Below are 26785 nucleotides of genomic sequence, written 5' to 3'. Positions count from 1 at the left end.
GAGGCAGTCCCTGCTTGACAGAGTTTGCAAACTGTTTAAGATAGACAAGACAAATAAGGGATTAGGATGTTTCATTTACTATGGAAATTATTAAAACATAGATATTGACTAGATGGATAAGGGGTTAACAATGAAAAACAGCCTCAAAATGGTAGACTTTTAGCCTGGATTTGAACATGGCTCCAGATGTACTGACTCAGGAAGCATATTATGGGTATACGGTGCAGCAAAATGGAAGGAACAGTGCCTGGAATTGGTGGAGGAGAAACGCACAGGTAAGTGACATACCAAATGAACAGAGTTCCCAGAGAGGGATGTAGGGAGAGATGAATGATACCAGGGGCAGACTGACAGTCCTCTTGGCCCCCGGGCACTGAGGGTGGTCTGGGCCCCCCACCCACCCAGCCGCTGCCCGACACCCCCTACCTCCGCAGCCGACACCCCCACTGCCCCGGTCCTACCTGAAGGGCCCTGGTGGTCTAGTGGTCTCTGTGGGAGAGGGAAAGCATGTTCTTTCCTGCCTGCTGCTCTACCGCTATTCCCCCACCTGCCGGCGCCGCTGTGTTTTCAAAATGGCGGCTGACACTTCCCACAGTAGTCTCACGGGTCTCGGCAGTCTCACGAGACTTCCGCAGGGAGTCTCAGCCGCCATTTTTTAAATAGGACGGTGCCGGCAGGGGGAATAGCGGCAACACAACAGTCAGGAAAGAACATGTTCCCCTCCCCCCCCCCCGCAAAGGCCACTAGATCACCAGTGGCACGCCTTTAAAGGTAGGACCAGGGAGGGCTGTAGTGTACGGTGGGCATCCAGGCAGTCTACCCCTGAGTGATACCAAGGAGCTGCAGAATGAATACACTACAAGTTGAGGGACAGGGGTGATGACAGTGTTATCCACAGATACAGAGAGTGAGGAAAGAGGTGGGTTAGGGGAAAAGATGAGAAGCTCAGTCTTGGCCATGGTCAGTTTCAGATGGCAGTGGGACGTCCAGGCAGCAATATCAGACAAGCAGGCTGAGAATTTGGCCAGAGTTCCTGTGAATTGTCTGGTGCAGAAAGGTAGATCTGGGAATCATCAGCGCACAGATGGCACTGAAAACCATGGGACAAGAGTAGAGCACCAAGGCAGCAAGTATATAGAGAAAGAAGAGTCTCAAGACAGAGCCCTGAGGTACACTGACTGATAGTGGAATATCAGTGGAAGAGGATACACCAGAGCATAAACTAAAAGTGTGATGGAAGAGAAGTAGAAAAACAAAACAGAGAAATCCACGTGAAAACAGCATATCAATAGTGTTGCCACAAACTCTGTTCACTGTGATGGTCAGTGCCATTTGGTGCATGATAGGCTGTGGCATATTCTTGGTTCCTAAACCCTGTCCTTTTTCACTACCTGCATGATTAATATTTCCAGAGCCATGGGGCTGAGAAGAAGAAATAGGCAGAAGATGCCACACAAAAGGACACACTTCCTAAGGAAAATCAGATGGGAAGAGCAAGAAAGAAAGGCTATGCATAAGAGCAGCAAGCCCATAAGGTTGGCAACTGGCTCCAAATTTTCAGAATAGGTTGATCCAGTACTGATTTTACCCAGCTGCTTGCATGAACTTGTAGTTCTGATCTCCCTGTGAAAAGCTAGATTACACATTCATAGACACTGGAGTAAAACCAAGATTGGATCAGCCTTGCTGAAAATCAGGATCCAGTTGGCAAAACCGAAGCTTGCTGTGTTTTCCCCCAGTGTTTCCGCATTTTCAAATTCAATCTGTTTTATAGTCAGGTTAAAATATGAAAACTCTTCTATGCAGTGCACACCCAGTGCTTTATCCTAATGAGGGGAGAAAAAAAACTTCCATAGCATCATATTATAAAACACAAAATGCTTGCCAATCACAGCCACAGGCTCCAGCGTTAAAAAAAAAATCCCTCCCATCCTTTTCGTAACTGGAACACATGACATGTAAGTACTGTGAACTGCAGCTGATCCCATGGTCTTCCCTGCCAAGGGTGGAGGGGGAAGTACTTAAGAGAACAGAGTCATTTTCCACAAAGCCTAAAATTAATCTGTGACTAGGTGTCCGGAAGGAAGAGGAAGAGAAACCTTCTCTTCTGCTGCTGGAACAGTCAGCATGAAACACCTTCTGCTAGCCGTGTTTCTAGCTGCAGGACTCTGCAATGTCAGCACTGGTGAGCCAATACTTTTATTGACGTGTTTCATTAATTGTCTGCTAGCTTCAGCAGAGAGGACATACAGAAAATTGGACCATTAGAGGTGAATGAAGGAACTAGACCACGACCTCCCATGTTCAGAGGTCTGTCTTGTAAATCTCTGCTCTGGGCAAAACACTGTCTCTTCATTTCCTTTATATGTCTAGGTGGTCCTTAAGTGGGTCATTTTCTAAGTATTTTCTAAGCACGTAAAAAGCAAACTGGCAAGCGATCAACAAAATCCATGATGGACAACAAAACAGCAGATCGGTGGAAAAAAGAAGGTTCTTAATATTAAAAAAACATCTCTGTGCAGCTAGAGGCTGTAAAAGCTGATAGAATAGGCCTATCCTAGCAGCTTTGAGACCCACTAGCTGCACAGCTGAAGCAGATTCACCACGAATTGCTGCTGCTTCGGAAATAAGTTCTTTTTATCATTAGGTGCTACTTTTGGAATAAACCTCTTGGTTTTTATAGCTGCTGATGCAGCCCTTGGAAAGGGCACAACATGGCCGTGTCAGGCTTTTAATTACTTATACATTTATGTTTTTACATGGTGAATAAACTTGGACCGTACTTTGTACCATTGATCTGCTGTTTTGTTATCTAATTTTCTAAGCACATGCCATGTTTTACACTTGGCAAATGGCTATTATAAAAGTGCACGGTCGGGTACACTCACGTAAACACCCCCTTACCCAGTGCTATAGCTGGGCACCGGTATTTATATGCTGCTTGCTTTATAAAACATTTGTGGATAAATGTACACTTATGTGTGTAAGTGCAAGCAAGGTGACTAAGTACTATTCTGTGGGAGAATGCATAAGGAGCACGGGCGGGGCTCCCATTATGCAGGTAACAAACAGAATGCTGTAAATTGCATTAACCCTTGCTGCGTTTAGGTGCCCCCTGTTACATCAGGTCTATGGCTGGTGTACCTCTGGGTGTGCCAATGCCAGGTTATGTTAGTATTCTATGAGGGAATCTGGGGGCCCAGATGCTATCAGGGCAGCTAAATGGCATCACCAATTATAGAATTTCATCCATAGTGTTGAAATGGTTAGAGCAGGACCATACCAAGCTATACCCACGTGGGACTTGTCCATTGGTGCCCCCCCCCCCCATCCCACCCACTTTGCCACTGCCAGAGGAGAGGGTGGGCTGGGAGCAATTTTTATGCTCTTGTGCATTTGCGCCCTGTGGAGCTTTACCACTTGCAGAACCCTACTGCAATGCTGGGTTAGAGCAATTTTCGCTGTATAGTGTCTTCATAAATTGTACTCAGCAGACTTATAAATCTACCTGCAATCAGTAAGGACCAGATTCAGTAGATGGCACTCAAATTTAGGTGCTGGGGAAAATCCACGCTAACCGCTATTCCATAAAGGGCTCTCTGAGCTGAGTGCCCTTTATAGAATAACACTTAGAGCGGATTCCTGTGCCCAACTTTGGACGTGAGGATTTCCATCTGCCAAAACTTGGTGTAAATCCTGTTGCACAAGTTGGGCGAATAACCGTGGTATTCTAGAACACTTTACCTAAATTATAGGAAGGCCCCTGACCTGCCCATGCCCCTTGCATGGTCACACTCCCTTTTGTGTTGCACACGAGACAATTTAGGCATACAGTGTTATAGAATAGTGTGCGGGCAGATGCATGTGCAAATCCAAATTAGTGACAATTAACCTCAGTAATTGATTGATGACACTTCGTTAACTCATTAACTTGCATGCACATCTGCCCTGTGTACCCAGATTTGGACGAACTATATAGAATCGGGGGGGTAAATGTATAAGTCCTTTTGAATACTGGGCCTTAAGGGCACACAAAAATAATGTATACTTTTATGTGATATAAGCATAGATGTGGAACGTATTACCTAAAGCCTTGAAAACGACGTACAACCGCCTAAACTTCCGGAAGTCACTAAAAACTAACCTGTTTAAAAAGGCATACGCCACCGATCCAACTTAAATGACAGATCCAGGCAACACAACAAAACCAAATTATGTGATGGACATAACACAATTCTACTGAACGACTCCCAAATGTGGCTGTACCACATGAACTTTATCTTACCATAACTTAACTTTGTATTTGTTCACACTGGAGTCTGCAAAGCCTCTCCGGTACTATGTAAGCCACATTGAGCCTGCAATTAGGTGGGAAAATGTGGGATACAAATGTAACAAATAAATAAATGTTCCTGAGAACATAGTTTGAGTGAAGCAGTGATGTATGCACATACTTTATAGGATAAGCAAATGGAGTATGCATAATTTGTCTGAGAGCAGTTATGTTCTCCTGGGGACAGTTCTGGGAGACTATTTTATAAAGACACTAAGTGCCTATCACGTTGCCTGTATAAAATATGTGCATTTTAGGATCAGGCAGTGGCGTTCCTGGCCTGGATGGCACCCGGGGCGGAGTGCCGATGCGCCCCCCCCCCCCCCCGCCGCTAAATTACACCTTCCCCCCCCCCTCTGGTGAAATGACACCCCCCCCGGGTGCACGCCGCTGGGGGGGGTGCCGCGGCGAGCGCCCGCTCCGAGTTTGCTAAACTTCGCTTCGCTGCAACTCCCTCTGCCCTGGAACAGGAAGTAACCTGTTCCGGGGCAGAGGGAGTTGCAGTGAACGAGCGACAAAGTTTAGTGAACTCGGAGTAGGCGCGCGCCGTGGCACCCCCCAGCGGCGTGCACCCGGGGCGGACCGCCCCCACCGCCCCCCCCCCCTTGGTACGCCACTGGGATCAGGTTTAGGAAGGGATGTACAAACAAATCCCCAAGTAAAATGAATAAAATTAGTGGTTTATTAAGGGGCTGTTCTACTAAAATGCACTAATAGTTGCTATTAGCACAGCTTAATGTGGGAGTTCCCCACTTATTAATTGCAGCATTAGCGCATGTTTTTAGGGCTTTTTCTCTTTAGTTTTTTTTCAGGTCATGTGCCATTAGCGCACGAGACCTGAAAAGAATTAACACAGGAGCACTTAGTGCCTTCCATTTAGGAGGCATTACACACTGCTGTGTTATGTCTGCGTTAACCTTTTAGCGTGCACTACTCAAAAAGCGCTGGCTGGATAATGCAGATATGCTCTTTCTTCATCCATATCATGCCTCCTACCAAAAATATATGTAAAAAAAATAATGCATAACACACAGTTTCGTACAAAAAAAACATGCAAAATACCACAAAATGCTTTAATGCATTTGTGTAAATAGCCTGTTCTTGCACACTAACTGCACGTTAAGGGCTTAATGGCCTTTAGTAGAAGGGCACCGTAAATACATCTTAACAGTAGTCCACAATGATAACTTCCCCCTTTAGTGTTAAGTTTCAGTCTCTGGTAACCAGAGCTGATATTGTGATGTCATAATGCCTCATTCCACCAATGCCTAAGAGCCAACCTCATCGGTGATGTCACAATGGCTTGATTGTCCTATATTTAAGTATATAAGTACATAAGTAATGCCACACTGGGAAAAGACCAAGGGTCAATCGAGCCCAGCATCCTGTCCACGACAGCGGCCAATCCAGGCCATGGGCACCTGGCAAGCTTCCCAACCATAAACACATCTTTGAGGGTAGTACAACATCTATTGCCATTGATAATTGCTAATCTTTTGCCATTTGAGGCAGACATACCCACTTCAAAATTAATTGCACTTTTCAGAGTTAAATTTTCCTTATTCTTCTGCAGCGTGCACAGCAAGTTAAAAAGAGCATTATCTTTGGGCTATACCTGCAGGAGCATCCTACTTAGGATCTGTCCATCTGTATATAAATGAGGAAAGGGAAAATATGCCATTATGTCACACCTTAGGTTTTCACTTTCCAACCTGTTAGGAAATATTTTTATATATTAAGTCTCAAAATGTGTCACACCTCTGCCATGCTCCTGCACCCCGACTCACCTTGTTCTTTGGTGTTCGGGGTTCCAAATGTCTTCAGCTTGCTTGTGGCCCTCCTTGCCACGCTGAGCCTCCAGCACGGTGGTCTCCAGCAGTGGCCTTCACAGTCCTGCCTGCCATGCCGCTGCCTCTTAAACATGAGTGTGCATGCCATGGTCCAGGACTTAAAGGGTCGGGGATGGGAACTCCTCCAGGGGTGCAGGGATTGACATCATGGGCCTGGGTGTATTTAAGAAAGGCCCAGGCTCAACTCCTTCACCTTTGCAACAAGGTCTTCCTGTTGAGTCCTGCCTTATTCCAGTGCCTGCCTTGCCTTGACTCCATGTTCCTGCCTTGCCTTGGCTCCGAGCTCCAGTCCTTGTCCTGCCTGTCTTGTCCAGCCTTGTCTTGTCTATTCCTAGTTCCTACCTTGCCTTGCCTTGTCTGTTTCTAGTGCTTGCCTTGCTTTGCTTTTGTCTGGTTCCAGTTCTAGCCTTGTCAGCCCTGTCTGTCCTGTCCTGCCAAGCCCTGTCTATCAAGTCCTGCCTGCCTTGTCTTCATCAAGTCCAGCTGTCCACCTTGTCTTCAGCCAAGTCCTGTCCACCTTGTCTCCAGTCAACTCCTGCCTGCCTTGTCTTCTGCCAAGCCTTGCCTAGTGCTGTGCCCAGCCCAAGTGACTCACCTGCTAACAGTCGGTTCCCAGCTGCAGCCCAAGGGCTCATTTCTCCTTGAACTGTGACAAAATGAATAAGGTTCCTTACTGAAAGCAGTTACCAGCCATAAAATGTATTAAGTTAGTCCAATTTAAAACAATGTATCAACTTATTTTATTTTCTTTGTCTTGTTTTATTTCTATTTATTAGCCATGAATAGACAACCCAGGCTGACCCTATAACATAATGCCATAGAACAAATACTACATATTCTATGCTGAGTATATTTTATGTGCCCCTCCGCGTTAGGAGTTACGGATCAAGAAAGGGATCTGGGTGTCGTCGTCGATGATACGCTGAAACCTTCTGCTCAGTGTGCTGCTGCGGCTAGGAAAGCGAATAGAATGTTGGGTGTTATTAGGAAGGGTATGGAGTCCAGGTGTGCGGATGTTATAATGCCGTTGTATCGCTCCATGGTGCGACCGCACCTGGAGTATTGTGTTCAGTACTGGTCTCCGTATCTCAAAAAAGATATAGTAGAATTGGAAAAGGTACAGCGAAGGGCGACGAAAATGATAGTGGGGATGGGACGACTTTCCTATGAAGAGAGGCTGAGAAGGCTAGGGCTTTTCAGCTTGGAGAAGAGACGGCTGAGGGGAGATATGATAGAAGTGTATAAAATAATGAGTGGAATGGATCGGGTGGATGTGAAGCGACTGTTCATGCTATCCAAAAATACTAGGACTAGAGGGCATGAGTTGAAGCTACAGTGTGGTAAATTTAAAACGAATCGGAGAAAATTTTTCTTCACCCAACGTGTAATTAGACTCTGGAATTCGTTGCCGGAGAACGTGGTACGGGCGGTTAGCTTGACGGAGTTTAAAAAGGGGTTAGATAGATTCCTAAAGGACAAGTCCATAGACCGCTATTAAATGGACTTGGAAAAATTCCGCATTTTTAGGTATAACTTGTCTGGAATGTTTTTACGTTTGGGGAGCGTGCCAGGTGCCCTTGACCTGGATTGGCCACTGTCGGTGACAGGATGCTGGGCTAGATGGACCTTTGGTCTTTCCCAGTATGGCACTACTTATGTACTTATGTACTTATGTACTATGTGTATGAGCAGTGGGGAAGGAGGAATGTGGAAACAGTGGAGAGAGTTTCCTCAAAAGATACAGGAGCACAGTGGGAGCAGGCTCTAAATGTGTTAAGCTGACAGAGGCAGCACTTTCTCACAAGCACCACTTGGTCTGTTTGGCAGTACAGTGTCCAATCTGCTCCCTTAAAATGTACATACAGAGGAGATGCAATTCTGTTTCAGGATACTCTGAATGCCATTGGTCCACCAGCCCCTGCACCTTTAAGGGGACAGGTTTGACAGGGTGCTGAAACCACTCACAGCTGCTTGGTGATTGTGATTCACAAAACACCAGGACAGACTATGTCTATTCGAATTAACACTAGCCTTTCAGGCAGCCAGACACTGAAAAGATTTTGCTGATATTTTTTATGCTTCCCAATCATATTTTTTTTTTAGAAAAAGGGTTAAAATACAGTTGTTCCAGAAATTTGTTTTACATTAAATTATCTGAATGTGACTAACATTTATCTTTCTTCTATTCCCAGAAGATTGTTCTGGTCTCTTTGGTTGTATAATCTGCTTTGAACTGTAAGGTATTAGTGGGATATAAGACCAATGTATTATTATTATTATTATTATTATAGAGGAGGAGATACCTCTAGGCAGCTGCTGATTTTTAGTGGGAAGTATGAGCCTGAAAATAAAATAACCATTTTTATTATGTAAATTGATAAGAATGGTTTTATTATTGAAAAAGGTGATGCCACTGAGGTGCAGAACGGGGTCATCTTCCTTCCTCCTGATTATTATAGAAATTCATGTACAAATTTGAGGGAGAATTTTATAAAAGGGCACCTGGGCAGGAAAGGTGCATAGGTTTTATAAAGTCAACTTCTGCACCTATGTGCCTTTATAAGAGTCTCCCTGAAAGCTCCCATATAAATATACATCTGTTCCAAGAACTGTAAATTTGTGTCTGGATATGCCAACAGGAATTGGTATATATGCCAGTAAGTGCAGATCCTGCTGTTGTTTTGCCTAGTCTCCACCCCCAGGAGCATTTACATAATCTGTTTGTGGTGCTGAACATTAAGCACTTCTTCCACGTCAAATGTTTGGCACAGAAAAAGAGTTTTAATAGATGCAAGGCACCAAAATGGAGCACAAACAGTGGATCCACGTGAAAACACACTTACTCGCCCATTTGTAGAACAGCATCTATGTGTTTCTGCATGGATCTGCAAAGCAGGTGTGGCTCTGGGAGGGTTATGGGTGAGTCAGGGGTGTTCCCTTAAAATGTTTTTGTTATTTTATTTTAATTAGTTCTGTAATGTTATGTCGGTGTGAAGAACTGTATTTTGATTTTATGTATGTATATCTTGAAAACCGAAGAAAACCTTTGGATTGTGCAGTATAAAAAATTTTTAATAAATAAACTTGCGCACTGGAATTTACACCTGGTTTCAATTGGTACAATTCCTTGTGCCGAATGCTGAGCGCGGATCCCGGCGCTACACGCTATTCTATAAAGGGTGCCGATCCCAGAACACCCGTTACAGAATACGTTCAGCACCAGTTTTTTTTAAATGCTAAATTATGAGCACCATTTACAGAATTTTCCCCTGAGAGGGCAGTTCTGTAACTGGGCACCTAGTAGGAACCTATTCTATAAGGAAACATAGACATCTACTTTCCTGTATAGAATACTAGCATAACTCCTTAAATGTATGCTTAAAAGTTAGGCTCCAGCACCTGTGCCAGCCATAGAACTGGTGTGTTAATGCCTAAGTGCCACAGACACGCACGTAACTAAGAGTATTCTGTAAGTTATGCATGTAAGTTCAATTCCCATGGGCTTCCTCTCATTTGCCACACGGGAATCGCTAGCACGGCTTTGTAAAAGAAGACCTTAGAGTCCAGTAAAATGCCTAGCACTTTTATAGATGGAGAAAAATGATAAAAGGGTCTGATTAATCCTAACATTTTTTTTCCTCTTCCAATGTAGAATGAGCATTCAGCCTAAGCTTATGCATTTTCGTCCAGAAATCTAGAATATCGATAGTATTCTGAAGTAGAACTGAGTGAGATGCAACCACCGATGTAATGGGAACCATAACTGTGATGTCATTAACATAACTATAGAAGTAAACCCCTAACCTCTCCAATGCATAGCCCAAAGAACGCATATAGACATTAAAGAGGAGCGGGGACAGTGGGGATCCCTATGGAACTCCTCTTGGATTACTCCACTTTTCCGATAAATTACCATCTAACTTTATAATATCGAGATTTCAAAAAACCAGAAAACCAGTTGAGTACCTTCCCAGTAACTCCTAGACTTTCCAGAGACTGAAGAAGAATTGCGTGGTCCGCTAAGTTGAAAACACTGGATAGGTCAAAGTGCAGCACTCAACAGTTTATGAGCATTATCTATCAATGAGCCAATAGCTGTCTCGGTGCTGAAGACATCTGGTGGGCCACTACTCCCTCCACCAACTTGCAGAAAAGTGGTACAGAGGCTATTGGACTATAATTTGAAATTAAGTTACTAGGCTCTTTATAATTCTTCATAATAGAAGTAACAATAATTTCTCCCAAGTCCAGGGGAACCTCCCCTAAACCTAATAAGGTATGCAACCAGTCCAATAACAAACATTAAAAATTACTTGAAGCAGACTTCATAATATAAGGAGGGCAAGTATCCAGAATACAGTAAGAGGAAATGCACTTTTTATATAAAGCGTCCACAAGGGACCAAGATATGGGAGAAAATTCCCCACACACACTCTATTGACAGATTCTAAATCAGGGCTGGAAATAAAAAAAAAATTCCAATCTGGATTATTACTCATAAAGAGGTTGCTATTTGAGCACTGCCCATGCTCCGCCCCCTGCAAATATGCGCAATGTACATCTTTACTGCCGAAATCCTGAAGAACAGGGTGGCTCTCAAGGACTGGATTTGAGGACCCCTGCTCTAAGCATTTGCATGCGTGAGCAGCACATAAACCGTTAGCACCTGTGTGAGAGAGATTTGAATACAGCGCAGGCAAATATCTCTCATTAATATTCATTGTAGATTTCCTGAAAACCTGAATGGCTGGGATGCCTCCAGGACCAGGTTTTGGAACCACTGGCCTAACCCATTATAGAACAGTCGTGCAAAGCCGCTTTGGCATGTTGAAACTTAGGCACGACAGCTTAGACTAGCTCAATTGCAGGAATAAGCTGGCATACCTAATTGTACCTTGCAATGCACGCATCTGGTGCTATTCACTAAGGTGTTGTATTGCTAGGTGAATCACCCATGCTATGCCCATGCCCTGTCCACTGGTACAGCCCATTTGCTCTCACACACGTTCTATACATTCATCCTGAATTCTATAATCTGGGCACCTAGATTTCTGTGCGATCCTAAATTGTGCGCCCAACCAAATTAGTTAATGAACTGTTAACACTCAATAATTGTCTGAAACAATCAATTATTGATATTAATTGGTACTAATTTGGAGTTCCACGAGCAACTGTCAATGCGTGATTCTATGAAGCACCATACCTAAATTCTCTGGCTTCCTACCCAAAAAGGGAGCATGGCCATGGGCATTCCCAAAAATTACATGCAGTGTTGCAGAACGATGGGGAGGGGTGGGGGAGAATGCATGCCAGGATTTACACCTGGTTTTAGCAGGCCTAAGTCCTGGCACCTTATTTCAGTCATGGGCATTGGTGCTATGCATTATCCTATAGCGGCCACTCATCCCAGATTACCATTTCTAGAATAGCGCTGAGAGTCGAATTTTCCCAGCGCTCAAATTGGAGCAGCATTTTCTGAATCTAGTCTTACACTCCAAGTTTTAGAATAGCACCTAGTGCATACGAGTATAAATGCCAATTTGTGATGGCACTCACGTGCGTAAGTGCGCCTCTTTTATTTTATTTATTTATTTAACACATTTATATCCCACATTTTCCCACTTAGTTGCAGGCTCAATGTGGCTTACACAATACCATAGAGGTAGGCTCCGGTTCAATAATACAAATACATAGTATAGTAGTAAGCATGTAAGAAACATAAGTATAAAGCAACAAAGAAATAAAGAGGGGGTGGTGATAGAAGTCTAGTAACATATATAGTAACATAGTAGATGACGGCAGAAAAAAGACCTGCACGGTCCATCCAGTCTGCCCAACAAGACAACTCATGTGTGCTACTTTTTGTGTATACCCTACTTTGATTTGTACCTGTGCTCTTCAGGGCACAGACCGTATAAGTCTGCCCAGCACTATCCCCGCCTCCCAACCACCAGCCCCGCCTCCCAACCACCGGCTCTGGCACAGACCGTAGAAGTCTAGGACGGTCCATATTTTATACATTAGAGCATGTAATTGACTTCTAAATTTAGGCACCTTTTAAAGAATTGACCTTTAAAGGCTCAGTAATGTCAACACAACTCATGTCTGGGTAAAACGTCATGCTCCACTTATGCCTCACAGAATGTCCAATACACTTTATTGAAAAACATCTTGATTTAATGAGGAAACTATTACAGGGTTAGCTTGTCCTAATATATTCAAGGACAGAATGCACAGAAACCTGAAAGAGGACATTAGTTACTATGTAGGGCTTTTCATCTTGTTCCAACTTGAAACAGGGAATGAGTACAATCTTTGCAGTAAAAATGGTTAATACTCCTCTTCATTTTCATGGCGCTGGTTACAGCCAGCTCATGCACCTTTCAAGCAGTTGGAGATTTACGTTACACAAAAGCTTTCTTCTAGTTACCACCAGGGCCAGATTAACACTAGTGGGGCCTAGGCAAACATATGTAACAGTACATTCGTATGTTAGTGCTACAGGTGCATAATGAATAAGTGGGTTTTTAAAAAGTTTGGACAAATTCCTGGAGGAAAAGTCCATAGTCTGCTATTAAGACAGACATGGGGAAACCATTGCTTGCCCTGGGATTGATAGTATGTAATGTTGCTACTTTTTGGGTTTCTGTCCACAATATCTGCTCACATAATTCATAATATATTAACATTTTTTTACATAATTTATCAGTATACATTTACAAATGTGCAATACTATTATGAATGTCCGTATATGTTTGGCTACATATTTTATTAAGGTGGATATATTTTATTTGAAATCTCTTAATATTATGTTTTTAATTTGTCCTGTTTTTTTGTAGAAAGTTGATTGTGACCCCTGAGGCAGGCACTTTGGCGCCGAAACACGGACCGTGTCGGGTCCTTGATATTGATATGAATATTCTGAATAAACTGGTTTTTGATATTATCTCCCTATTGGTTTGCGCATTTGTCAGCCTCTACTTTTGCTGTTTTGCAGAGACTATTATAAAGAACAAAATTACAGAGCATATTCAAAAGCATGGATTAATGAGACAAAGCCAACATGGATATAGTGAAGGGAAATCTTGCCTCACCAATTTATTACATCTCTCTCTTTTCTATCTTTTAACCAGTTTTTAATCCACAATAGAACACTACCTCCTATTCCATGACTTTCCAATTTCCTCTGGAGTCTTTCATGAGGTACTTTGTCAAACGCCTTTTCAAAATCCAGATACACAATATCTAAGGGCTCATCTTTATCTACATGTTTGTTCACCCCTTCAGGTCAGTGGCAGTGCAGGTGACCCAGACCTGTAGGCAGCCAAAGATCGACCTCCTCCAGGCACAACTCTCACCTTTATGCCCTACTGATCTCCTCCTCCGATCATCACTTATCTGAACCTTTTCTCCCTGCATTTGCCCTCTGCATTCTATTTCAAAACACTCCCCAAGGGCTGGGCTTCCTCCCACCCTGGGACTTCCTAGTCACTCCCCCCAGTGATTCTCAACAGGAATTCTATCTCTTAGTAATCCCAGCTACTCTTTAAAGGACAGACCCTTTATTAATGTATGTGCTGTGAGGGAGAAAGTGAAGAGTGTCGATATTTTTGCGATAGATGTCACACCATAAGTACATAAGAATAGCCATATTGGATCAGACCAATGGTCCATCTAGCCCATTATCCTGTTTCCAACAGCAGCCAATCCAGGTCACAAGGACCTTACAGAAACCCAAAAAGTAGCAACATTACATACTATCAATCCCAGGGCAAGCAATGGCTTCCCCATGTCTGTCTTAATAGCAGACTATGGACTTTTCCTCCAGGAATTTGTCCAAACTTTTTAAAAACCCACTTATTCATTATGCACCTTTAGCACTAACATACGAATGTACTGTTACATATATTTGCCTAGGCCCCACTAGTGTTAATCTGCCCCTGGTGGTAACTAGACATTCTGTGAGGCATAAGTGGAGTATGACGTTTTACCCAGACATGAGTTGTGTTGACATTACTGAGCCTTTAAAGGTCAATTCTTTAAAAGGTGCCTAAATTTAGAAGTCAATTACATGCTCTACTGTATAAAATATGGACCGTACTAAACTTCTACGGTCTGTGCCAGAGCAGATGGTTGGGAGGCGGGGCTGGTGGTTGGGAGGCGGGGATAGTGCTGGGCAGACTTATACGGTCTGTGCCAGAGCCGGTGGTTGGGAGGCGGGGCTGGTGGTTGGGAGGCAGGGATAGTGCTGGGCAGACTTATACGGTCTGTGCCCTGAAGAGCACAGGTACAAATCAAAGTAGGGTATACACAAAAAGTAGCACACATGAGTTGTCTTGTTGGGCAGACTGGATGGACCGTGCAGGTCTTTTTTCTGCCGTCATCTACTATGTTACTATATATGTTACTAGACTTCTATCACCACCCCCTCTTTATTTCTTTGTTGCTTTATACATATGTTTCTTACATGCTTACTACTATACTATGTATTTGTATTACTGAACCAGAACCTACCTCTTTGGTATTGTGTAAGCCACATTGAGCCTGCAGGTAAGTGGGAAAATGTGGGATACAAATGTGTTAAATAAATAAATAAATAAAATAAAAGAGGCGCACTTACGCACGTGCCATCACAAATTGGCATTTATACGCATATGCACTAGGTGCTATTCTAAAACTTGGAGTGTAAGACTAGATTCAGAAAATGCTGCTCCAATTTGAGCGATGGGGAGGGGTGGGGGAGAATGCATGCCAGGATTTACACCTGGTTTTAGCAGGCCTAAGTCCTGGCACCTTATTTTAGTCATGGGCATTGGTGCTATGCATTATCCTTTAGCGGCCACTCATCCCAGATTACCATTTCTAGAATAGCGCTGAGAGCAACAGAAGAAATTGAATTAGACTGGTTTGACAATAAGTGGATGTTTTCTGTTTAAGTTGAATCTGTAATTGCTGCCTGTTGCAGTATTTTTCCAATAAAACAGGGTCGGCGCATCCCAGTAAGTGCAAAACAGGGACACTGGCCTTTGGAGGGCCCCATCGCGCCGACAATCACCGCAGATGTGGGAACAAAAATTTTTACCGCCCCACAGGAATGGTATACAGTTTTGTTCTAGCAGTAAAAAAAATCATATCCTCCTTTCCCGTCTTCCTGCCCGCAGGTCTCATGTACAGGATCGTACAGCCGGCAGCGATTCATAGTAAAATGCTGTCTCCTAGTTGCACTCCCCTAACACCATCCCTGGCATGTGTCATCTTTATATTTTTCACAATACAGGAATAAATGCAACTCTTTCTATTTCTCTGGTGTTGTACTACATAACTGTTTGAGGCTCAGATGCAGGGGTGTAGCCAGACAACAGATTTTGGGTGGGCCTAGGCAAGAATTGGGTGGGCACCCAGTGTTGTACCCCCCCCCCCCCCCCAAAAAAAAAAAATAATCTCAGCTTGTGGGAAAATGCTTTTTTCCACCTTGAAAACTGAGCATGCGCAGGTGCCAATGTCAAGAAGAGTAGTGTTTTTGTTACCATCAGGGGAAAATCTTCAGCTGGCGGAGCTTGGGATTCCCACCAGTTACCACTAAACATGTGCTACTGTTGGGTGGGCCTGAGCCATAAATGGGTGGGCCCTGGCCCACCCAAGCCCACCTGTGGCTACGCCACTGCTCAGATGGGGTCAGTGCTGACAGGGCCAGAGCTTGCAGGGACGGGGACAAACTTTGTTCCCGTGTCATTCTCTATGATCTTCTAAGTGTGCCGATTTATAGGTTTGGAGGGGGGCACCAGAAACCCTTGCACCGGCTCTGCAATAAAATTTAAAGTTTCTATAAAGCCATCAGAGTACTGTGTGGGTCCTGGACTGAAGGACTGAATAAAAGCTGGAACAGAGTAAGATTCTCTCCCAAACCCCAGATTGCTATTCTGGACCACTGGCCCATTCCCAAGCTCGACTGCAAATGAACTGGAACTGATGAGTGTGGTAATAGTGGCCTGAGAGAAAGGAATTACATATATGTTTTGGTTGTGGCCCTTAACTGGAGCCAGTACCGGGTGAGGCCCGGGTTACGTGCACATTAACAAAAGACAACTGGAAATCGTTGCTGCTTTAAAATAGAAGTCCCTTTAACTGGCACTCCAATAATGTACAAGTATATACAAAGAATTATGATGACAATGAGCAGACAAATAATTCATAATGCTCATAGCTGCAAAAATAATCAAACAACTTCATGGGGTTTACACTTCTAGGCCTCCTTTGAACAATATCTTCCACTTCTAGCTCCAGTATCACTTGTTTTCATTCACAGAATATATAGTTGTGAAACAAGTCCTTGCTCCTTAAGATGGTGCCTTTATTTTTCTCCCTGTTACCCCATAGCCCTTATCTCCTGAGTTAATGATGTACCACCTTAAGGCAAAGACTTAGCCCAATGTTCCTCTTTGTTTCAATCCTTTAATGGGTAGCAACAGGTCTTCTGTGCTCTTATCCCTTTATTATTCTCTCTAGCTTTCTTTGGTGATGCTCTGTGTTCACCAAGCGCTTTAGAGTTTGCCTTGTTGAACAGGTTGTGGATAAGTCCCTGGGTCTTTACAGTTTGTCTTGTTGAACAGGTTGAGGATAAGTCCCTGGGTCAGTGTATTATCCCCTGCTTCATAAGGTGGTAGCAGGCAGTCATTGGTTCCACTGCCTCCGGCTTCAAATGCCTTCCTCATTTGGGTTTGTCTGTTGTCAACAGCTTCACTCTGTATTCTCTCTGACTGAGGTGCAGGATCCAGTCTCCCCATGACCAGACCTTTTTTCTTTGGGCACGCTGAGTCTCAGGGAGCTGCTATGGATCAGGCTGACCACCTCTAATCAGTTCACTTAGGGCCCTGTTTACTTAGGTTCTAACCATGTAGACGCCTATAGGGATATTGTAGGCGCATACATGGTTAACGCGTCTACATAGTTAGCATGCGTTTAAAAATGTTAACCCGCCTATAACGCTGCTTAGTAAACAGGGCCCTTAATAAGGAACAAGTCTTTCTCATATAGTGCAAGAGAGGATGGCTGCAGATCAGACTGGCAATCCCTGTGCTGATTCTTCTCTTTATCCCTCTTTCCTTAGCCTCTTGAATAGGGAGTTAAGGTTCCAGTGGGCCCCTGGGTGGGTAATGTACTCACTGATGTTCTACATGCTCTGTGTTGACTACCCTTTGAGTAAGGATAAGTTGGCGTCTCCTTTTTACTTATTCCCTCCAAAAGCTCAAGCTCAAGGCCATTTTTCCAGAATAGCCTCCCACTACCGTTCATTGGCACCTTTCTGAGTAGGAGCCAGAATGTTCTTCCTGCTATTACATAGGACAGAGTATTTTGGCAACCTGCTACACACATGTGTGGGCTGCCATTCCACCCACCCCATCCCTGTGACCTCCACTCATGGTCTTTCACTGCTCCCTTCCTAGCCTACCCTACCCCCAAATCACCTCCTCTATAGTGGTCTGAGGAAGTCGCAGGGCTGGTTCTGGATGTAGCACCAGCAGCAGGTTGCACATGAGCACAGACACTGAACAAGAGAAGCATGCTCACAAACCTCTGCCTCCCACACAGAATCCAGAACTATGAGGGGTCCCCCATGCAGTCTGGGAGTACATATTGATCTGATCCTTGAACTCACTCATAATCTGCTGCCATATTCAGGACCAGCCCCTTGCAGCTTCTCTTGGCTGTTTTGGACAGATTAACTAGGAGAAGGAGAGAGCCATGAGATGGCAGTATAGGTCTATGCAAGTGGGAATAGAAAGGGTGCAGAGGCAGGCAGGGAGTGAGGAAGGACATGGATTTGGGAGCAGTGACATAGCCAGATGTTGAGTTTTAGGGGTGCCTTTACCCAAAGTGTGTGGGCACAAATTCCCCCCCCCCCCTACCCTAGCCCTGCTCTTCATGCCCCTCCCCCAAATTCAAATTGTAAATCCCTGAGCTGGCGGGGATCCCCAAGCCCACCAGCTGAGGAAGTCTTCCTCTAGCATCCAGAAACTGCCCTACATTCGCAGTCAGCAGCACTTTCCATGAACTGACACTGGGCTGCAGCCCACCTGCCCCCCCCCCACACACACACACACACACATGCAGAGTTTTTGTGCATGCATAAAAACTGAGCATGCATGGAGGGGAAGAGGCCAGTGCGATGGCAGCCGACATGAATATGAAAGAAGTCAAAACCAGAACCAGCCTATCACAGTAATTAATAACCAATTAGAACATTATCTGCACTGTTAGTTGACATTCCATCACAAAAGTGAAAATCAAGTGACTTTTCCAGATTTCAGTGCATTAGATGTGTTTTAGAGAAGCTGAAATACAGAGGTGGCACTGCCAGTAAGAGAAGGAAAGGGAATTTTCTGATGCACATATTAGATCTGAGATAGTGTGGTAGCCATGTTAGTCCTTTTTTATTGGACTAACAATACATTTTTTTATTAGCTTTCAAAGGTAACCCTTCTTCATCAGTTCAGAAATAAGCAAAAGTTCATAAATAACAGTATATATATAAGTGGAACATCAAAGCATTTCAGTGACAGGATGAGGGTGGGGTGGGTTAGGAGAAAGACAGGGAGAGCCTGGTGGATGAAGGACATGGAGATATCCATGATGATAAGAGGGTGACAAAGTAGTAGAATTTTATGGTTTATAATTGTCTAGAAAACCCAGATCTTTGTTAAGTTCTGATCTGAGATTTTAAAAAAAAAACTTTCTCTGTCATTACTGCCCCCCCCCCCCCTCCATCTCCCATCTCCTTTCCCCTCCTTGTCCCTCTTTATGTTTCCTTCCACAGCTCTCGAATGCCATTTCTGCACTCATTCAAAAAATGATGAGGAGTGTAATAAAGGTATAATACCCTGTGGACAGAACAAAAACTCCTGCATAGTCTCAATAAACGTGGAAAGTAAGTAGGCTCTGGTTTTTTCTTAAATACAGTGATTATCATACAACTATGTAGAAGAAAATCTGTGATGATCCGATACTATTTTGTATGGTGTTCTTAAAGGTGTCCCTTCGCAATGGTGTGTGCTTTCACAGATATATAAAGCTGATAAAGGAGGTGTACTAGTTATTTGACACCCACCTGTGGGAAATATCTGCAGTTTGGGAGGTCCCTTGTTCTCTCTTTCTTCCAGGACTCTGTACTGTCCTCGTGACACATGCAGGCCGAGCTGCTAGACAGCAAGTTAAATCCAATCAGTATCTTGTAGAGGTATCAGGTAATGATTAGAAGGGCAATTCTATAAAGGATGCCTAAATGTCACACTAATATATAGAACATGGGGGAATTCTATATATGGCACCTTAAAAATTGGCGCTGTAAAACCATGAAGTTAGCGTGATTCTATGAACTATGCCTAAAGTTAGGCGTAGTTTGTAGAATACGCTCAAGTGCACCTAAAATTTAGGCACACCCATTTAGGCCACCTTAAAACCAGGCCTAAATACCTGCGCTTAAGTTAGGTGCAGATCGAGTGTATTGTATAATAGTGTGCATAGTTCTTTTAAATGCCCACAACACGCCCATTCCACGCCCATGGCTATGCCCCCTCTTCAACTGTGCACATTAGAATTTATGCACATTGCATTATAGAACAAGCCTAGAAAGTTTTGCGTGAAAATTCTAATTAAAGCCAATTAGTGCCGCCAATGGGTTGTTAAGTACCAATTATCAGTGCTGATTGCCTTGTTAATCAATTAAGTTGTGCGCACAATTTGGTCATGCGGCCAAATTAGTGAGCACAACTTAAGACCCCATATATAGAATTTGGGGGTATGTGCTCTTATGCACATGAATGATATCGCGTTGGCATTTACACACATATATGCTAGGCGCTGGTCACATGGGTCCAGATTCTATATATGGCGCCTAAAAAATCCACACGGAAAACATTTTCACCTAAGCATATTCTATAAGCGGTGCCTAGATTTAGTCGCGGTATATAGAATACACTTAGTCGATATCGCAGCAGCTAAAACTACACGTCCATTTACACCAACAAAAATGTGACATAAATCCCAGCATGTAGATTTAGGCCTAGAGGGCCATATTCTATAATTATGCACATAAATTTCAGAACGCCCACAAAACACCCATTTTCCTGCCCATAACCACACCCCTTTTTGCCTGCGTGGTTTAGAAGTTAGGTGTACTGCATTACAGAATACGCTTAGTGAATGGTGCATGTAAATTCTAATTATTTCCAATTAGTGCTCATTATTGCTAGTTAAGTGCTGTTATCAACGCTAATTAGCTTCTTAAGCCAATTAAGCTATGCACGTTGTTATAGAATACGCTTGGATCTCAGCACGGATCTCTAGGTGCACTATATAAAATCCGGGGGATGGCACATAACACTAAATGGGCTGTACTGATAGGTGGAGCATAGGCGCGTCATGGGCATTCAATAAATTTTGGATGCCAACCTACTCTTGGAGACCCTTTGTGCTTTTTTGGTTTGTCTTGGTTTTATGTGCTTTGGACTTGGCTCTCTTTCGTTTGCCACGTACATTCCACATAGCAATGCCCGCACCGTAAAAATTAGTATCAGATGTGTGCATTGCAAGATGCAGTTAGGTGTGCCAGCTTATGCTTACCATTGGCCTGGCATAAGCTGTCACGCCTATGTGTCAATGCACCAAAGCAGCTTTGCACTCATATTCTATAAGAGGTGTGCCTTAATGACATTATAGAATTGGCACTAACCTCTGAATTCTATATATACTAGTAAAAAAGGCCCGTTTGACAAAAAATGAAGTGTGTATGTTTTAGAGAGTGTGTGTGTGAGAGTGACTGTGCGAGAGAGAAAGAGTGACTGTGCAAGTGTGTGTGTGCGTGACAGAGAGAGAGTGAGACTGGGTGCGAGTGTGTCTGTGAGAGAGAGTGTGTGTGTGAGAATGACAGTGTGTGTGAGTACGTATGTGAGACAGTGAGTGTGAGAGAGAGAGAGAGAGAGAGAGAGAGTGTTTCACACAGATACAGTGTGTGTGAGAGAGAGTGTGTGTGAGAGAGAGCGAGTGTGAGAGTATGTGTGCGATACACAGACTCTTTGTGAGACCAAGAATGTATGAGACCGAGAGTTTGAAGAACCCCCTCACCCTCTTCTTCCCCCCCTTCCACCCCTGTCCCAGAACCCCCTCCCACTTCTTCCCATCCGAGTTCCAGGACCCCCCCTCCCACTTCTTCCCATCCCCCCTCTTCCCCCTCTCCGAGTTCCAGGACCTCCCTTCCCCCCCCCCCCCGCTACCCCCTGATCCAGGACCCCCCTCCCCTTCCAGTGGATTTCTAGTAATCTCCTCCCCCTGTGTTGTTTCAGGACCCCCTTCCCCCCTCTGTCATTTCAGGACCCCCCCCCTTTGTAGTTTCAGGACCCCCCCCTGTGTCGTTCTTGACCCCCCCTTTTTGTTTCAGGACCCCCCTCCCACTCCTCACCTGTTTGACCCTCCCCTTCGTAACAGCTGTCTGCTTAAAAGTTTTTACCTCCTGCACGCAGGGACGCCACTTCCGACAGCTTTTTCTTTCGCTTGTGTTTCAGCGGGACCACAGGAACAGCTGAAAAAGAAGTGAAAGAAAAGGCTGACGGAAGCGGCATCCCTGCATGCAGGAGGTAAAAACTTTTAAGCAGCCAGCTCTTACGAAGGGGAGGGCCAGAGAGGGGTGGAGTAGGAGGAGGGTCCTGAAACGACAGAAAGGGGGAGGGGGTGTTTGCAGCGCCATTATTGTTGACGGAGCTCCTTCAGCAGCACTACCAGTAATTCTCACCTCCAACGTGCTTTCTTGCCTGGGACCGTGGCTCCCTCGGAGTTGGTCTGCTAGGGTCACGTCATAATGCGGCCAGTGACGTCAGTATGATCTACGGAGCCTACCTGACCAATTCCGAGGGAGCCACGGTCCCAGGCAGGTCAGAACATTGGAGGTGAGAATTATTATATAGGCTAGTGCTAAAAATTGCATGGGCAAATTTGGGCACTTGTGCAATTTAACTGAGTAACAAACCAATTAGCACCAATAATTGGCTGTTAAAAATCAGTTGTTAGCATTAATTGGCAACAATTTGGATTTGTGCACTATTCTATAAAGATGAATGTGCAAATCCTGTAGTGCATAACTGAAAAGGCGGCATGGCATGGGTGGTTCGGAGGCATTCACTAAAGATGCGTGCAATATTATAGAGTTTAGGGGATCCACGCCTAATTTACGTATGAGGATTTACACCAGGTTTCAGTTGGTATAAATCCTCACACCTAAAAGTTCAGCACCCAACTCGGAGTCCCATTTATAGAATAGCGTTCAACGTACATTTTTTTTTCAAAATTTGGCCACCATTTACTGAATCTACCTCTAACTATGCTTCTATGTCGCACTTACATTTAGGTGTCACGTTATAGAATTACCCCTTAAGCCTGTGCACCTAGCTCTTAGTTCACTACAACTCCTTATCTGCTGATAAAGAATATTGACCATCAGAATTCCATAAAGTAGAGTGGTTTATTTGGCATAATAAGATAAATATAACAACCAGCAATAGTAAAATCCTAGTAACAGTTTCTTATAATTCTGAACGCTAATGTTGATGTCTAACAGATAAGCGGTGTCACTTAGTTCACGGATACACTGCTGGCAAATACCCATATCTGTCTATCCCCCTGAGTGATCACTGAATTAAACCATACAACCTGTAGGTGTCAGTATGTCGTCAGGCAATATTCAGATCTTCAAAGGAAGAAGATAATAGTAACCAGAGGGATGGATCTTGATTTGCTCTCTGTCTGAAGTGATCTCTACACTTCCATATTGCACCCATCAGTCATGAGCATCAAGCACTGGCTCTTATCACTACAAAGCATGATAAAAAAGGGAGATGAGGATTGGCTATTGGGTGATTATTGAAGATATCAGCACCAAAAAATGGAGGTACTTTCCACATCATTGTCAGATATCCCAAAATAAGTTGCATGGCTTCAAAATGACTGGCATAATATAAACAATGCTTAACATAAGGTTCCCTGGAAGCTTCCAGACTGGATTTACTACATAACGGAACTGTAATCTAAGAAAGCAGAGTGAGATTCTTCTTACAAAAATAGTGTATTAATCCCCCCCCCCCCCCCCCCTATTTTACCCTTCTAAGGACAATAATCACTAAGATAAGAACTATTTATTCATCAAAAAAAGCCTCCAGCTGATAAGGATCATTATAAACATACTTAACTTCTTGATAGATAATTATACATCTACAGGTAAAAAGTAGAAAAAAAAAAAGTAGATCCAAGAAATTGCAGAAATTGTCTCCTTCTGAGCTGAGTAGCTCTGGAGACATCAGGACATACTGTAATCTTCTGACCACAGTGAGACAATTATTTTTTAGAAAAATATGCTATAAGAACAGATAATTTGTCTACTTCTGTCATAAACGTAACCACTAAAGTTGAGCTAGTGGCCTTTCCTGCCCATGTACAAACAGGAAGTTGTGTCAGAGGTGGCAGGGCGGGGCGGGACGGGTCCGAGGGAGTACTCCAGAGCAGGCTGGAGGTGGACTAAGTATATGGCTGCACTGTTGCTGCTCTATAGAAAACAAGTTTGAAAGTAGGTAGCAAGTGGGTGGGATTGAGATAATGAACCATGGTCTTGCAGAGGGAAGGGAGGGAGAGATGTTGGACAGTGCACTGGGAGGAAGGGAGAGAGAAAGATTAATGCTGGATAATAGGAGCGAAAGATGGAGGGGAAGCTATGTTGGACCAAGAGGTGGAGCGGAGGGAAAGAGGGGTGCTGGATCAGGTGAGCGAGGAAGGGAGGACTGGAGGAGAACCTTAATTTACATACGCATTTTTGGCCATTTTAGTCCCAAAAGTGCCCTCAACTTACACACACAAATGAAAAGTGCTACATTTTTAATTCAAGAGTATACACAAGGAGTGAAAAAAGAGCAATTAACCCAATATTGGGTACTGGAGTAATAATCTAGTAGGATGATGTGTGTGAAGATGGTATCTAGTGAGTAGCCACCCAGACAGTTCCCACCAATTCCCTCTGGAACAGTTCCCACCCAGGATGTCCCCCCCCCCCCCCCCCCCAGTCATTTCCCACCCTCCCTATCCTTTTATTTTTAGCTTTATTTCATTCTTGTATCACGTCTTTTTACTTATTTATTTTTTTCAACTATGACTGAGGATTGGGTGCATTGCTGACAGGGAACAAGGAGGTTAGATTGAGAACAGGAAACGACATGCCGCTCAGCCGTCATCCCCATTTTGTCGGGGCAGCATACGGATGTACACAGAGCAAGTATAATAATAGAATAATTTTTCATAGGTAGAGTAGTTGGTTATCATTTTGAGGGGCTGATTATAGGGATACCTAGCACGTGTTGTACTCAGCATTCAGAGTTTCTATCTATTTATTTATTTACTTATTTATGGCATTTATCTCCTGCATTAAACATGAATTAGGTTAAAACCTGGGAACATTTAAAATCTTTTTTTTTCTGTATCTAGTGGGCTTAAGCTGTTGAGGGTGTCGTTTGGGAGGGTACATTGCCCCCCACACGAACTGCATGTCTGGAAGGGGAAAGGGGTGTGTAAGAGATAATGTTTGCGGGGTTTAGGGGGCATTGCCCCCCCCCCAAATGATCTGGAGGGGGAAAGGGAAGGAGATTAATTGTCCTAGTGTGTTGTTGTTTTTTTGAGTTATGTGTGGGAATTGTCCTCCCTGGTGTGGTGGGAATTTGTTCACTGACATTTGTCCTAGATGGGAATTGGTGGGTGGGAACTCTCCAGTGGGAACTGTCCAGGTGGGATTGGACCTAGAACCGTGAAGATAACAGTTGCAAGGTGGGGAGGGGGGGAGGCACATGATGAACAACTGGAGAATCTGAAATAGGTAGAAGAAAACCCAGCTCCACAGTTCTTCCTTTTTGTCTGCAAATTAAGTCCTGATGGATGCAGAATATATGCTTGGATTAATACCACAGGGCAGCGTATGTGTGTTAAGGACTGAGAAGGGGACTGTGGCTCTCAATGGGGGCTGAAGATAGAGGAAAGGAACTAGACATTAAACAGGAACGCACAAGAGGGAGCAGGGGTGGGAAAGGGGTGCTGACTGCATGCGCCCAGTGCTCAAGAGTAGCCTCAAAATGCCTAGGAGAAGAGGTAGACATGGAAAACTTTACTGCAACTTAGTAAAAGGGTCCCTTTGACTTATTATTTTTAGGTAGCAGAATGTGAAAAAACATGAAGGCTTTTTTTACAGGGCCGCAGTCAGGATTGATCTGATACTCTTTGGAGCTTTGCCCAGTTCAACTCAGATTATCCTAACGCCTCATTATCCCCCACCCCCACTACATTCCCCCCAAAGTGTGGACAAAGTTCAAACTAAACAATGTTTAAATCAATGCATAAACAACCACTGTAAAATTCCTGTATTTTTTTTAACAGATGGTTTACTAAGCAAAGGTTGTGCGCATTTGTCTGATTGCGCCCTTGCAAGCAAACACATGAAGAGTAAATGCTGTGACGTGGATTTATGCAATGCCAAGTTAAAGGTCAACAATTCATCGATGGTAACACAAAGCAACCTGTTTCTGCTGCTGGGAGCTGTGGTGGCCCTGCTCCACGAAATGGTTCCGCGAACTTAAACTTACTGATGGCACATGTGCTATTTTAATTTATTTTATCTGGAATGTGCCTTCTGGTAACAATCGTATCATGCACTTGTCCAAGACACTGTAAAAAAATAGTATTTAACTGAACAATCCCTGCTACAGTGCCAGATTTGGGACCTCAGCACCCCTGTTAGGCACTCAAAGCAGGGGGTGGAGAGGCCTCAGTCACTGGAGAATGGGCAGGGGGGGATCTCCATGCTGCCCCTGCTTGGGTCCTTACCTTCTGCACCCCTGCCAAATCAGAGTACCTCAAAAGGCAGACACTCACATCTGAAAAGAACAAAAACATGCACTGAATCTGTATATATGATTTGCATATGCAGATATATTTACATACAGCTAGCCATTCATGTTACCTACAAGCTATCTGAAGAAAGATTTCCTCACATGCTCATATCTTAAATCTGCATCACCCCTACCTAGCTAGTTTGTAGATTTTCTTGTTACAAAAATGGTAATTTTGCTGCTTATCAGAGCTCACAATCTTCCTGCTTTCTGCAGCCTTTCTATATTGTGTAATTGATAGCAGGGCTGTCATGAGGTGTTGTGTTTTTAACATGTGTGGATGTGTGAAACACTGTATGGCATAATGTCAAGGCCAATACAATAAAAGGCATGGTACAGACTATTCTTACATCTTCCATTTTATATTCATTATATTGCCTGCTTCGGCTTCCAAAGGAGAGTATCTAAGAAGCTTTTACAGATTAAAATCGCTAAAAATACAGGGCCCACATTTAGTCGGCGGCTGTCAGAGTTTTGCTGACCACTGCCGGCTGTATTCCCAAATGCTCAATGTCAGGCCATGGGCACCAGCATTAAATATCCGAGCATAAGCGGCCGATAAAACATAGCCAGTTACTAAGTGGTGGTAAGCAGAAGTGGAGCCAGGTTGATGGCGCGGGGGGGGGGGGGGGGAG

General features: G+C 44.0%; 1 protein-coding gene across 1 annotated transcript; it reads left to right on the top strand.

Moving 5' to 3' along the window:
* The first annotated feature begins 1987 nt into the window (after positions 1-1987).
* Positions 1988-26495, top strand: LOC115481956 (CD59 glycoprotein-like). The gene is made up of 3 exons (XM_030221448.1): positions 1988-2185; positions 18998-19108; positions 25639-26495. Exons 1-3 carry the CDS (start codon positions 2128-2130, stop codon positions 25836-25838), a joined length of 369 nt encoding a protein of 122 aa, XP_030077308.1. The 5' UTR covers positions 1988-2127; the 3' UTR covers positions 25839-26495.
* The last annotated feature ends 290 nt before the right edge of the window (positions 26496-26785 follow it).

Source organism: Microcaecilia unicolor, chromosome 12 (genome assembly GCF_901765095.1).
Source record: "Microcaecilia unicolor chromosome 12, aMicUni1.1, whole genome shotgun sequence".
In the NCBI taxonomy this organism is placed as follows: domain Eukaryota; kingdom Metazoa; phylum Chordata; class Amphibia; order Gymnophiona; family Siphonopidae; genus Microcaecilia; species Microcaecilia unicolor.
The sequence above is the reverse complement of the archived record's forward strand: the minus strand, read 5'-3'. Positions and strand labels throughout refer to the sequence as shown.